The sequence below is a fragment of the Crotalus tigris genome, unplaced genomic scaffold (genome assembly GCF_016545835.1).
Source record: "Crotalus tigris isolate CLP2741 ecotype Arizona unplaced genomic scaffold, ASM1654583v1 scf7180000019173.45859301935:6455823, whole genome shotgun sequence".
NCBI lineage: Eukaryota > Metazoa > Chordata > Lepidosauria > Squamata > Viperidae > Crotalus > Crotalus tigris.
The window spans coordinates 4,274,533-4,287,525 of NW_024097414.1; the positions used below are offsets into that span (position 1 = coordinate 4,274,533).

At 45.9% G+C, this 12,993-nt stretch overlaps 1 protein-coding gene across 4 annotated transcripts in view; it reads left to right on the top strand.

Moving 5' to 3' along the window:
• MAP2K3 (mitogen-activated protein kinase kinase 3) overlaps positions 1-12,993 on the top strand; it is a 53,624-nt gene that overhangs the window by 16,576 nt on the left and 24,055 nt on the right. The window contains exon 1 of one of the 4 annotated variants that reach the window (XM_039360529.1): positions 1,359-1,519. The exons of 2 other annotated variants lie outside the window; for them this stretch is intronic. In XM_039360529.1, the coding sequence (XP_039216463.1) occupies positions 1,504-1,519 (16 nt within the window). In that variant the 5' untranslated portion in view covers positions 1,359-1,503. Of the gene's footprint in view, positions 1-1,358; positions 1,520-12,993 lie in introns of those variants that run through there. One more of the 4 variants, XM_039360530.1, reaches the window with a different exon arrangement.

The window sequence follows — 12,993 nt, forward strand, 5'->3', positions numbered from 1 at the left end:
TTCCATGAAGAGAAAGAGGTTCCCACCCCCAACCTGGAAAAAGTCACCCAGCCCAGCACTGGACAAAGAAGTGATCCAGTTTAAAGAGAGGATCAGGGCAGGAAACGGATTAAGAGGAAGAAGAGGGATTAGAGACGAGATCAGTGGGAAATTCAGCTTAAGAGTTGCAGGTCGTTGTAATCGTCGGCAAACGTTCACAAAACAGTAGCTGGGTGTGGTGAGCTGAGTAATATTCCAAATTCTTTGCCTGTTGTTGAGTTTTGAATTTCACATAGCAACGTGAAACTAAATAGACATTTCTCGTTATTGGAGTGAGTGCACGTGCCTTGGTCCGCCACACCCACCCCTCACAAAATCAACACAACAGCCAGAGAACGTATTTCTCAGTTGGAAGCCAGCAAGCAGGTGCCCAGCAAGCCACAAATTGGGGGGGGGGCAGCCTGCTGCATGCACTTAAGCAAAGGTGGCTTGATCAGCCATGAACTTTGGCCACTTTTAAGTCATGGGGGACAGGGAATTCTGGGAGTTGAAGTCCACAGGCTTAAAAGTTGCCAAGATTGGGAAATACTGCAATGGTTGATCCCCCCCAAAAAAAAGCCCATCTGAAGGGGTGGTAGGACAGGAACCCCTAACTCAGCCAGAACACTCAGCCAGAAAAGGGTGCCAGAGGCACATTGGCGTGGGGGGGGGGCAGTGTCAAACTGGAGGAGTCTGATTAACCAGGATTCTTCTCCTGTGCACGATGCAAAATCAGCCAATGATGATGCAAAGGGCACCTCAGTCGGTGGGCACTGACCCAGGTGCCAAAAACTCACTGGCAGAAGTGCCCAACTGGAGGACTCTGGTGAAATCAAGATTCCCCTCCCAGTACGCGATGCCAACTCAACCAATGCTGGTTAATTCCCCAGTTCGTGATGATGCAAGGGGGGGTCTCAACTGGAGGGCACCGGAAATGGGTGCCAAAGGCTCATTGGCAGGGCAGAGGTGCCCAGGTAAACCAGGATTCCTCAGCCGGTGGACACTGCAAAGTCAGCCAATGCTGGTTTGGGCATCAGACCACGATGATGCCCAGGGCAGCTCAGCTGCCTGCAGGAGCTGGGGCCAGAAGCTCGTGCGCCCGCCTGGTTGGCAGGCCGGGGACAGCCCCAGGCTGGATGCATCCTGCCAGGCATGTCACGGGCTCCCCGCCCTGCAGAGGAACAACAAGGCGGCTGGAATTTCCTCTAAGGTCACCTGGGCAAAAGTCTCGGGACCTGGGCGGGAGGCGGGGCACGGCCGGGACCCCGCCCCTTGAGAGAGATGAGCCAATGGGGGGGAAAGCTGGGCGGGGCGAAGGCTTTTAGCCGTGCGGGGTTCCTTTCGTGGGCTCAGATCCCGCTGGTGGGTTGCGCGCACCTGTCGCCGGGAGCGCCTGGACATGCCTCGCGGCTGCGCTCCGGGGCGCTTGGATACCTGCAGCCGTCTCACCTGCCTGCCGGGTCGGATCTGAGCCACGACGCAACCATGTCCCTGCCCAAAGGTAAGGGGGCAATGTGAATGTGCCGATAGGTAGGTAGATAGGTAGGTAGGTAGGTAGGTAGGTAGATAGATAGATAGATAGATAGATAGATAGATAGATAGATAGATAGATAGATAGGTAGATAGGTAGATAGGTAGATATAATAGATATTAAGATGGATAGAAGATAGACAGATAGATAATAGATAGATGATAGACAGGTAGATATAATAGAGAGATATTAAGATGGATAGAAGATAGATAGATAGATAGATAGATAGATAGACAGACAGATAATAGATGATAGACAGGTAGATATAATAGACAGATATTAAGATGGATAGACAGATAGATAGATAGATAATAGACAGATAGGTGATAGACAGGTAGATAGATAGTAAGATGGATAAAAGATAGATAATACAGAGATAGATGATAGACATAGAAAGATAATAGACAGACAGATAGATGATAGACAGATATAATAGATAGATAGATATTTGGATGGATGGATGGATAGATAGATAGCATCCCTCTGGACTCTAAACCCATCGCGAGCGAAGACAAAACAACCAGGAGACCTGGATCCCGGCTCGTTTGGAGGCGCGCATTTGGGGGAGGCGTCCGACGGCCGTGTGAAGCGTGCAGCGCAGCCTTGCAAAGGGCTGCCTCGGGGAGGTCCGAGGGTTCGGGCACGGGGTTGGAAGGAAAGCGCCTGGCTGCCAGGCAAAACGCGCGTGCTTGGCTGGCCTCTTTGCAGGGTTAGAGAGGGGGGGGGCGCCTCCGGGGCTGCCCTTTCCTCTTCGTTCGAGCGTGAAGCCGCTTTCTGGGGGGCGCCTCCCGTGTTGCACGCCGGGCTGACCGAACCGGAGGCTGAGTTTCTTCCCCTGCGAGTTCGGTTCAGCAGGTTGCCGGAGCGCTCCGCATCGGTGCGTGATGCTCTTACGTCACCCGCCTGGCGTGGCTGGCTTGTGAGAGTTACCTCGGATGACCCGGCGGTTGGTCATTGTTGGGATTTGGGGTTGTTATTACCCACACGTTGTCGGGGCCCTTGACGAAAAAAAACCAAAACGAAACAGGTTGCCTGTCGTCATTGGAAAGAATAAAAATCCTGCAGAATGAAATTCATTTTTTAATTTTTTTTATTTATTCCTTTTTCACTATACAACAAAAATAAAAATAAAAGTACATTTTTTTCCTTAACAGTACTGTGTTACACATCTCATATATATTATTTACAATTATTTACATTAGTAATCCTATCTTTTTGTTTCTCTGTTCTAGCCAATCATAACATTTGTTCCACATGTCGTAGAATTCTGTTGTCTCCTTGTCTTTTAGTTCTAGCGTAAGTTTGTTCATTTCCGTGCATTCTAGTATTTTATATATAATCATATCATTTGTAGGTATGTTTTCACCTTTCCAATACTGGGCATATACTATATATTCATCTTTTGTGGGTGTGCGTGGGATGCTACATTCCATTTCCTGGTTGGATCCCAGGTTGTGTTGTCTACCTGGAGTTTTTTCCCAACTGGGTGGCTGTGGGAGTTCCAGGTGCTGCATACCTGGTTGGAAGAAAGCTACTCCCGCCACTGTCCTGATCAATCCAGTCCACATAAATGGGTGCCATAATATCCTTTGGCAAGGCTGGAGATATCAGACAGGTTGGCTTGACATCCACTGCAAAGGGTTTGTCCCTTTGAGGGAGAATCCCTGACATTTTTAGAGAACTTCTGGAATAGTGGTCCTGGGGATTAGCTGTGATCAAGCCAAGGTCTTTTTCTTTCTTTTTAAAAAATATTTTATTGATTTTTCTATTCTTACAATTCATTAGTGCTTAATGAACAACATCTGGTCTGGGTTGATTTGTTTTGCTTAGTAATGCAAGTTAAGTTCTTGCTCTCTGTCCTGTTTTTCCAGCCATTGATAAAATAAGTTCTATATTTGAAAATATTCTCTGTTTTCTTTTTCTTTGATTCTCAATGTATGTCTAGCCATTTCAGTACAGTCCAGTGTTCAATTAAATTGCTAGGTGTGGCCCACAATTGCAGAGGTCTTCAAACTTGGCCCTTTTATGAGTTGTGGACTTCAACTCTCAGAATTCCTCTGGCTGAGGAATTGTGGGAGTTGAAGTCCACAGGTCATAAAAGGGCCAAGTTTGAAGACTCCTGCACAATTGGAAGGAGAATTAATTTTGGCTTTGAACAACTGAGAAATTTATTAGGGTTTAATCCACTGCCCAGATTCCTCCTCGCAAATTTGTGCACTGATGTCAAAGAGGCGATGTAGGGAGATTATTATTATTTTTTGCACGGTTGCCTTTCTTTTTGCTAAGTCTTTCTCTCGGCAGCAAGGTGGAGATGACACCAAGCTGCAAATTTATCTTTCTGCTGTTATCATGGGCTATAGGGAAGTGCATCCCTAAAGCATCTCTGAGTAGGACAGGTTTTAGCATGAGTCAGGTGTCAGCTTTGGCAGGGATGGGTGGGGGGGGGTTATCCTTGCCCAGGTAACTGCTGCAAACAAGGATGAGCAAAGTAAAAGCTGGCCAAAGTTACCCTCTTAAAGTGCAAGCTTGCTTCTCCACTTTCTTGGAAATGGGATGGGGGTACAGGAGTCAATGACCTCTGAGCCTCCGAAAAATGGTGCAACAGCATAAAGAAGAGGGAAGCATTGGACATCGGTGCAAAATTAATCCCGAAGTAGACAGAACTGAGCTGTGGGGGGTCCTTCATGGTCTCTGAGCTTGCAGACGTTTCATTACCAACCTAGGTAACGTCATCAGTACTGGAAGGGAGGGGGGGTTCACAGTGGAGGAGAAGGAAAAAGGAAGAAGAGGGCGAGGAAGATTGTGGGATTCTCAGTGCTCTCTGGACTTGGTTGTTTTCTTGCAGATGTTTCATTACCAAGCTAGGTAAAGTAATCAGTGCTAGAAGGGAGTGGTGTTTGCTCCTATTTTTATATATAGCAGAAATGGTTTTATATACTAAAGAGTTGAGCTGAACGTATTGATCAGCTTCAGAGCAATCTCACGGATTTTCAACATTTTGGATGAAATTGGAGAAGGTTTTTTTTTTAAAAAAAAAATAAATAAACTGGGTGGTGGCAAAATTCTATCAGAGCAGTTCAGGTGCAAGACTCAACAAGGAGCTGACACCTATCCTTGTTGTCTTGGGTGATGAATATCAACATGATGTTGTTTTCAAAAAAAAAAAAAAGTCTGGCAGAGACAAAATCTGCTTCCCTCTGAAGTTCCTAGATCTCTTTCCTTGGCTAGGTTTACAGTCATTATTAATCTTGCAGCTCCCAAGATTTCTCAGCTGCTAAGGCAATTTCTTAGTGAAGGAGGAAGACAATGGAAGGATAAGAAAAATGGTAGGAGGAGACAGTACAGTAGCCAGAATTGGGAAGAGGCTGGTAACGTCTTTTTCAACCCGTACAATTTATTAAAAGGCAGAAGCCTAAAGCTGATTTTAGGTTGCAGAAAGGATCCATGAGCAAAAGGAAAGATGGGAAATTTTGGAGGGGGAGAATAGATTTTGTTTCTGAATACTTTACCTCTGTAAAGTAGAGACAGCGAATCTATAATGTTTTTCTCAAGATGTTGAGCCCAGGCTAGGTTTTTAATGATGGGATTTTAATCTAGCAATGACAGGAAGGCCATAGGGGGTTAGACTGGATTTCAGAAACAGAGGAATGCAGAGAAGTGTCAGTCATTCTGTAGGCCAGTAGGCTAGCTGGGATATTCTTTATTCTGGGAGTGGAAGTCCGTCCATCTTAAAATGATGGTTACTGTGGAATTCTTAAAGCTTGGAGAAATACAACTGGGGCACCCCACAACAATTGGAGGCAGGATGTGTTCGAGGTCATGGATTTGGATTTTTGTACTCTGTCCCTGTGTCCTGCAAATTGGGCGACTGCAAACAGACCCACAACCTCTCTTGAAATGGGATGCAACGTTCTCTGGAGTGACAGTGTAATGGATGAGAAGGTTGATAACTACTCTAAAGAGAAGATCCAGCTTTGTGTTTGTAGCTGCTGAAAACAATCTCTCTCTCTCTCTCTCTCTCTCTCTCACACACACACACACACACACACACACACACACGCTTGCATGCACACCAACCCATGCACAGGGGAATGTCCTTTGGGATTACAGTTGGAAAAATATGTTGTGATTCATTAAGACCTTCCCATCAAAGGCTGGGGAATCCTTCCAGGTTAATGACTAGAGAACTCCGAAGTGAACATTGTTAGCATAGTTATGTATAATAGAGTAATTGCTATTTACGTAACTGACTTTGTAATAGGGCATGCTTCAGTTTTCTCTGTCCAGGTTGCTTGAGGGCTGCTAAGGAGGACCAGTGCTGGGTCATCTGGGGTGACAGTGACTATATAGCCAGGACTCAACTTACCTCAGTTCATGTAGGGACCATTCAAAGTTACAATGGCACGGAAAAAAAAGTGAATTGGGACACTTACGACCGTCGCAGCCTCCCCGCAGTTATGTGATCAAAATTCAGTCGCTTGGCAACTGGCTCATCTTTATGACAGTGGCAGCGTCCGGGGGCTCACCTGATCTCTTTTTTATGACCTCCTGACTGGCAAAGTCAATGGAGAAGCAAAATTCACTTAAAAACTGTCTTATTAACTTAACCATTATAGCGATTCACTTCAGAATGGTGGCAGAACAGCTTGTAAAATGGGGCAACGCTCATTGAACAAACAAAGTCAGGATGCGACGTACTTTTTTTTTTTTTTACAGCCTTCTTGAATTTGTTGCGTGTTGACGGGGATTGTGGGAAGCATAAGCTGATTGAACTGCTTTTGATTCGGTTTTGCAAAGCAAACAAGCCTTTATGTGATATTTTGTATTCAACTTTCATCTATCTATCTGTCTTCTGTCTATCTATACACACACACACACACACACACACACACACACACACATATATAAATAAATACACACACATATACGACGTCGAAACGTCGCCAAGACACTTCCAATTTTACGCGGGAGAAAACCCGAACAACCAAAGACCTACATACAAATACCCGCGAAAACCTCAGAAAACAAATATATATTTATTTACATTTTTGTTTTGCAAAGCAAACCATGTCATATTTTGTATCCAACTTTCATATTTACCATATATACATATATGAAAATTGGATACAAAATATCACATGAAGTTTGCTTTGCAAAGCAAAAATGTGAATACACACACACACACACACACACATCTTTGAAGCAGTTTTTCTTCTATACTTTTGAAATACTTTTTCAGCATATTTATGTAGCATGTCCATTAAATGGTATATAATATCCTGCCAAGGGCCAGGGGCTGGACTAGAAGACCTCCAAGGTCCCTTCCAATCCTATTATTCTATCCTCTCTTCTTATTTTACATTTTTCAATACTTTTTCTTCTTTTTTTACATTTTTAAATACTTTTTCTTCTTTTACATCTTTTAAATACTTTTTCTTCTTTTACGTCTTTTAAATACTTTTTCTTCTTTTACGTCTTTTAAATACTTTTTCTTTTTTTACCCTTTTGAGGGAGCAGCACAGCACTGCCAAGCTTCAACATTCAAAATCTTGAAGACCATTCTCACTGCCTTCCAATTTCTGCATGTAACGTGTGAGTGTGTGTGGGGGGGTTTATTAAAATGCAAGCCGGATAAATGTCTTTCCCATGCTAAATAAATCAGAATCAGTCCTGAATATCTTTCCACTTAGGACAACGGAAGGATGTGTAAATCAACCCTGCCTCCACTTTTTGTTCCTTTCATAACTTGAAGCCTTCTTCCAGAGTTCCACCACAGCTCTTTTTCTGCCCGGGTGCGATGACAATCTGGATTAGTTCGTTATGTATTCAATTAAATACTTGGCTGTTTAGTCTCCCAACATCCTTCTCACATGAGCTTATGAAATAGGCAGGTGAGCAAGCTACAGGTCATGCTCCTTTGCAGGTGACAAATTAACATTTTTTAAAAAAAAAACCAGTACAAACACTTTGGCTGCAAAAAGATTTGGATTTTAATCGGATGCCTTGGAGGCAATTTAGGGCGTGCAAAAAAAAAAAATGTCTTCTTGAGCTTCTTGTAAGAAAGGGACAGGTAGTTCTCAACTTGCAAAATATTATAGCCTGGAATTATAGCCATAAATCATTGTGGTCGTAAGCTGAGGAGTCGCATGAGCTGATCTGATTTTTTTCATCCTTTTTTTGTGGCGGCTGTTGAACGAATCGGTTTTCTCCAATGGGTGTTTTTTTTTAAAACTGGAAACTGGAAATAGATGTAACCCTCGACTTACAATGGTTCATTTAGTGACCCAAGTTACAACGGCGCCGAAAAGAGTGACTTACAACCGCTTTTCACACTTACGACCGTTGCAGCATCACGTGATTGACATTCCGATGCTTGACGGCTGCCTTGCGTTTTATGACGGTCGCAGTGTGTCCCGGAGTCCTGCCATCCCCTTGGGTGACGTTCTGACATGCAAAGTCAAGGGGGAAACCAAGTTCCCTTCACAGCCCTCTGATTCATTTAACGACGATTCACTTCATAAATGTGGCAAGGGAAGTCCCCAAACGGGGAAAAACTTACTTATAAGAAACGTCTTGCTTGGCCATAGAAATGTTGGGTTGTAAAACGAGTTAAAACGAGTTATAAACGACTACAGTTATGCAGGCGGTAGCATTTGTAGTGGAAAGCATGAGGATTTGCAGGTCCCGGTTGCAGAGAAAAGGTCGTGAGAGCAATGAATGGGGCCTTTTTTATTCTGGGAAGGAAGTCTCGTTTTTTGGATGCCCTAAGAGGCCGGAAACCAAAAAGACCAGAATAGGCGGAGCTGTGCTGGAAACCGGGGTGAGGACCTTTGCGGAAGATAACAGTAGCCTAGCCTTCTTATCGTGAGCTTGAGATTTTTCTAACCCTTCTACTGTCTGGCGCGAATTTTCTGGATCTTTTTCAGTTCTGCATTTTCTGCACCACAAGCCTCTTTGGGCTCCCGAGAGTCTTTTTTCCTTTTTAGAATGTTGAAATCCCTTTTTCTTTTAAACCAGAGATGAGGGTTTGTTTGTTTTTTTTTTTTTGAAGGAGAGGGGTTGGCTTGGTTAACTTTTAGTGGATAGCTTTGTATGCTTATTTGAAGTCTCTCTTTCATTTTTTAAAAAAAGTTGCAATGTTTGGGTTTTTTTAAAACAAAACAAAACAAAACTCCAAATAAATCTACATTCCTTGGAGAGAGGGAAGGAGGGAAGGAAGGAGACAAATAGGGGAGGAAGGAAAAAAATGGAGGGAGGGAGGGAAGGAAGGAAAGAAATAGAGAAGAGAGAATTAGTCAATGAGACAGAGAGAAGGAAGGAAGGAAGGAAGGAAGGAAGGAAGGAAGGAAGGAAGGAAGGAAGGAAGGAAGGAAGGAAGGAAGGAAGTTGGGGAAGACAACCAACCATGCCCTAATCTGAAAAATGTTAAAAATTGCACAAAATGTAAAATTTTAGCTAATAGGCTTATGAGGGTTTTGCATCATGTAATACAAAAATTGCACAAAATATAAAATATGCAGACATCTATTTGGAAACCATGGAGCATTCCAAAATAAAACACAGGTCAAATGTCTGCAAAGAGATGTAACATGTTGGCTTGCAAGTGATGCAACCTGGCTGAAGAAGAGCAGGCCGGGGAGGATGCCCTTAACCCTGCTGTTGGGTTGCTCCTCCTCCTCCTCCTCCTGCTGCCAACAGTCCTTCCCTTTTTCCCCTGCTTTGCCGTCAGCCAGTGGCGTTTCCGCCCGCCCAGCAGTGCCCGTTTGATTTGAAACTTGGTCAGCTGTTGACACTTCCGGTTGCCTCCCTTCCCTTCCCATTGGCTGGGGAGCCCGGTTGAGGCTGTGTGGCCAAATAAAGCAACAGTATAAAAAGTGTGTGTGTCAGACATGGGCTGGGGAGAGAGTGCAAGTGTGGGCGGCTGAGTTGTGAATGAAAGCAGGAGCAAAGTCTAAGTTTGATCACTCGGGGCTTTTGCAAAAGCGTTTCCCATCCCAGGAAAGAGACGGGAGAGAAGCAGCAGCTGAAAATTGGCTGGCAATTTATGTCCAGCCACATCCATGCTGCTTTTAACCTTAAACCAGGGGTTCTCAACCTCCGGTCCGTGGACCGGTACTGGGCCGCACAATGCACAAACAAGCAAAGCCCCATCCACAAGTTGCAGTCAGCACACAAAACCACGCACCCTCCGGTCCGCGGAAAAACCTTTCTGCATGGAACGGGTCCCTGGACCTCCGCCGTAAACCATATTGGCTGGTTCACCCACCAGCCTGCAGTCTACGGCTTGCAAGATACAAGCCATGGTTTGAGTGGCTGTTGCAAAATAATAAGAGCTTGTTTAAAGGATCAGGGTTTGTGGGAAAGAGTTCTTAATTGCTGGATCTTGGCTTGCTTATCGCCCCCCCCCCCAGAATTTCAAGAATTAGCAGGCTGAACCATGCTGGTTTAACCAGCGGGTGGGAATCCCTGTTGTGAGATCTGTGGATGGGCACAGATTGCCTCACAAAGAGTGTATTTTGATAGGAAACAAAAATATTTTTAGCCCAGTTTGAATTGTGGGGATTCCCTGTGCTCTCTGAGCTCGGTGGTTTTCCTTTTATGACCCAACTAGGTAACTAGGGGGTTTGTGGAGAGGAGAAGGAGGAGGAGGAGGAGGAGGGGGGGGAGGAGGAACTGCAGAGTCTTTGGTGCTAAGCTTGTTTTCTTGCAGATGTTTCATGACCCAACTCAGCAGCATCATCAGTGCTAGAAAGGAGTGGGGTTTACACTGATGATGTTCCCTAGTTGGGTCATGAAAGGTCTGCACACCCCCCCCCAGCAGGCTCAGAGAGCGCCAAGGACCCTATAAGGTGGATATTAGTGTCCGTAGGACAGGATGCTTTTTCATTTCATCATAAGCACATCTGGTGGGGGAGAGGGTCAACCCCTCCAGCTAGATTTCCAGGTAATTCTTGGAAGACTCATTAGATTGGCTGGGGCTACTCTCGCCCTCATGATCACCATCACCTTGACTTTTGGGAAAGCTGGACTTTTTCAGGGAACCCTGGAAGGAGATTTGGGGTGAGTGGCTTACATCCAGACGTTTATCGTGCACAACTGTCATTTGGGAGTTGACTTGGGGGTGTTAAATCACCTTTTCGTGATGCTGTTGCTGAGGTTCTGCTTGCTGCCTCTTCCGACGGAGAGAAAGGAAGGAGACCATGGAACCCTAACCATAAATAAACCATCCTAGCTTAACTGGGAGTGCGATGGGGACCTCAGCATCTTCGTTCGGCCTTGGCCTCTCGCCCCCCCACCCTTCCTTCTTCGTGATGGGTGGCTGGGTCTCTGTCCTTCCCCTCTGGGGCCAGGCCACAGCCCTAGTCCTCCTCCAGCGCCGTAATTTCCTCCCCTCCTCTCCCTCCCTCTTTCCACGAAGTTGCAAGCTCGGTAGGAAGAGATGCCTGTCTGTGTGGGGCTGACTCACTGTTGCCTGTTTTACAACCTCGTCCTTTTGCTCCGAGTTCTGAGAAGCCAGCCAGGCTTTCAGGAACTTGGTGAATGCGCCCGTCTGGCGTTGCAAAGAGGTTATAGCTTGTGCTGTCGGCAGCTCCCTGGGGCTCCGATTCCCAGATATTTTAGAACTGGCTCGGAGAAGAGAAAAACGGCATGATTTGGCAAGCGGAGCGGAGATAGACTCGAGAAGCGGAAGCCAGATGATTGCCACACCGATTGTGATGGCTGGGTTGGGTTGGGTTGGGTTGGGGAGAGCGTAAGGCCACAGGTGAAGGAGCCAGCTGCTGTGGTTCGCCCCAGCCTAATTCCAGGCTTTTAGTCTCTTCTGCTAATAATAGGAGGAATCGTCCTTCTCTCTGGGCTTCCTTGTTGTCTCGCAGAGGTTTCATGACCCAACTAGGGAACATCATCAGTGCCAGTAAGGAGTGGGATTGACTAGCACTGATGACGTTACCAAGTTTGGGTAATGAAATGTCTGCAAGTAAACCACAAAGCTCAGAGAGCACCAAGGACCCCACAGTCCTCCTCCTCCTCAAACCCCACTCCTTTCTAGCACTGATGATGTTACCTAGTTTGGTAATAAAACGTCTTGCAAGAAAACCACAAAGCTCAGAGAGCACCAAGGACCCCACAGTCGTCTCCTTCTCCTTCCTCCTCCTCCTCCTCCTCCTCCTCCTCCTCCTCCTCCTCCTCCTCCTCCTCCTCCTCCTCCACCACCACCACCACTCCTCCACCCCTTCTCCCTTCTAGCGCTGATGATGTTACCTAGTTGGGTCATGAAATAGCTGCAAGAAAACCGCCAAGCTCAGAGATCACTAATTTCAACCCCGAGCTACAAAATGTTCTCCTTGATTGAAACTATCATTTGCTTAATCTCGGTTTAGTGTGGTGCGAGGCCCCAGCAAATGGGCTGAGCAGGGTCTCTTGCCCTTCCAAGTGGTCAGTTCAAAGAGGCAGGTCTCTCTGCAGCCCCTTCCCACCTTTAAAAACCTTGCACCTTCTGATCTTCCTCTCTCTCCTCCTCCTCCTCTGAAATGTCCTCCCCCCACTTTTTTTCTTTCCAGAATTACCCCACATCATGAAAGGGTGACTGTGCTCACCCATCAGGATAAACCCCGGTTGCTTAATCCCAGTGTGTGATGTATGTATGCGGCAAAATGAAGTGGGTGTACAACAACTCTCCACCGAGCTGTGAGTCAGGAGAGATCATCTGTGGGGTTGTTGTTGTTTTTTACACAGCAATCGAGCAGAATTCATTGGGGTTTTTTGTGCCATGGGGGAGCCCGATCGGATGAGGGGTCACGTGATCCCCTTTTTGCAAAATTTTGGCCTCGGTTGTGGTGGTAAAGCGAGGACCACCTCTGCAAATATGAATTCTGGTTTTGCTCAGATGGGGGTCTTTTGCATCTAGCACCTCTCCAAGGTCAAGCTCCATCCACTTTGTTCAGCTCTGCACAGCCATGCCCAGGACTTTTTGTGCCCTAGATTGAAGTTCCTGTAGCATTATACAATCTTGCTGTTTGCATTTCCTGAGTGGGTTTGGGAATAAGGGGGGGGGGCGTTCTTGCTTTCTGCTTGACCTTGGAACCTTGCAGAAGCCGGAAAGTTTTTTTTTTTCTCTCTCTCTCTCTCTAGCTGAAAATGTGTTGCACATGTGTGTGTCAGGGTTTCCTTCCTGGAGGGGGGGAAATTGAGACCACACTCACCATCTTGCAGCAATGACAGCTTAGCTGGATGGAAGAGCAATAATAGGGTGGCTAAGCTCTTTTTTATTCTCTTTAAAAAAAAAAAAAACTTTCGCCTTGCACATCTCAGCATATCTGTATATGGAAAGCTCCCCTTCTCCAACTCATCTGGATCCTATTATTACAGGACTGGGAGGCAAAGCCTCATAACGTAAGAATTTTGTGGTTGCATCGACCCAAGTCCCTTCCCCCCCCTTCTGACCT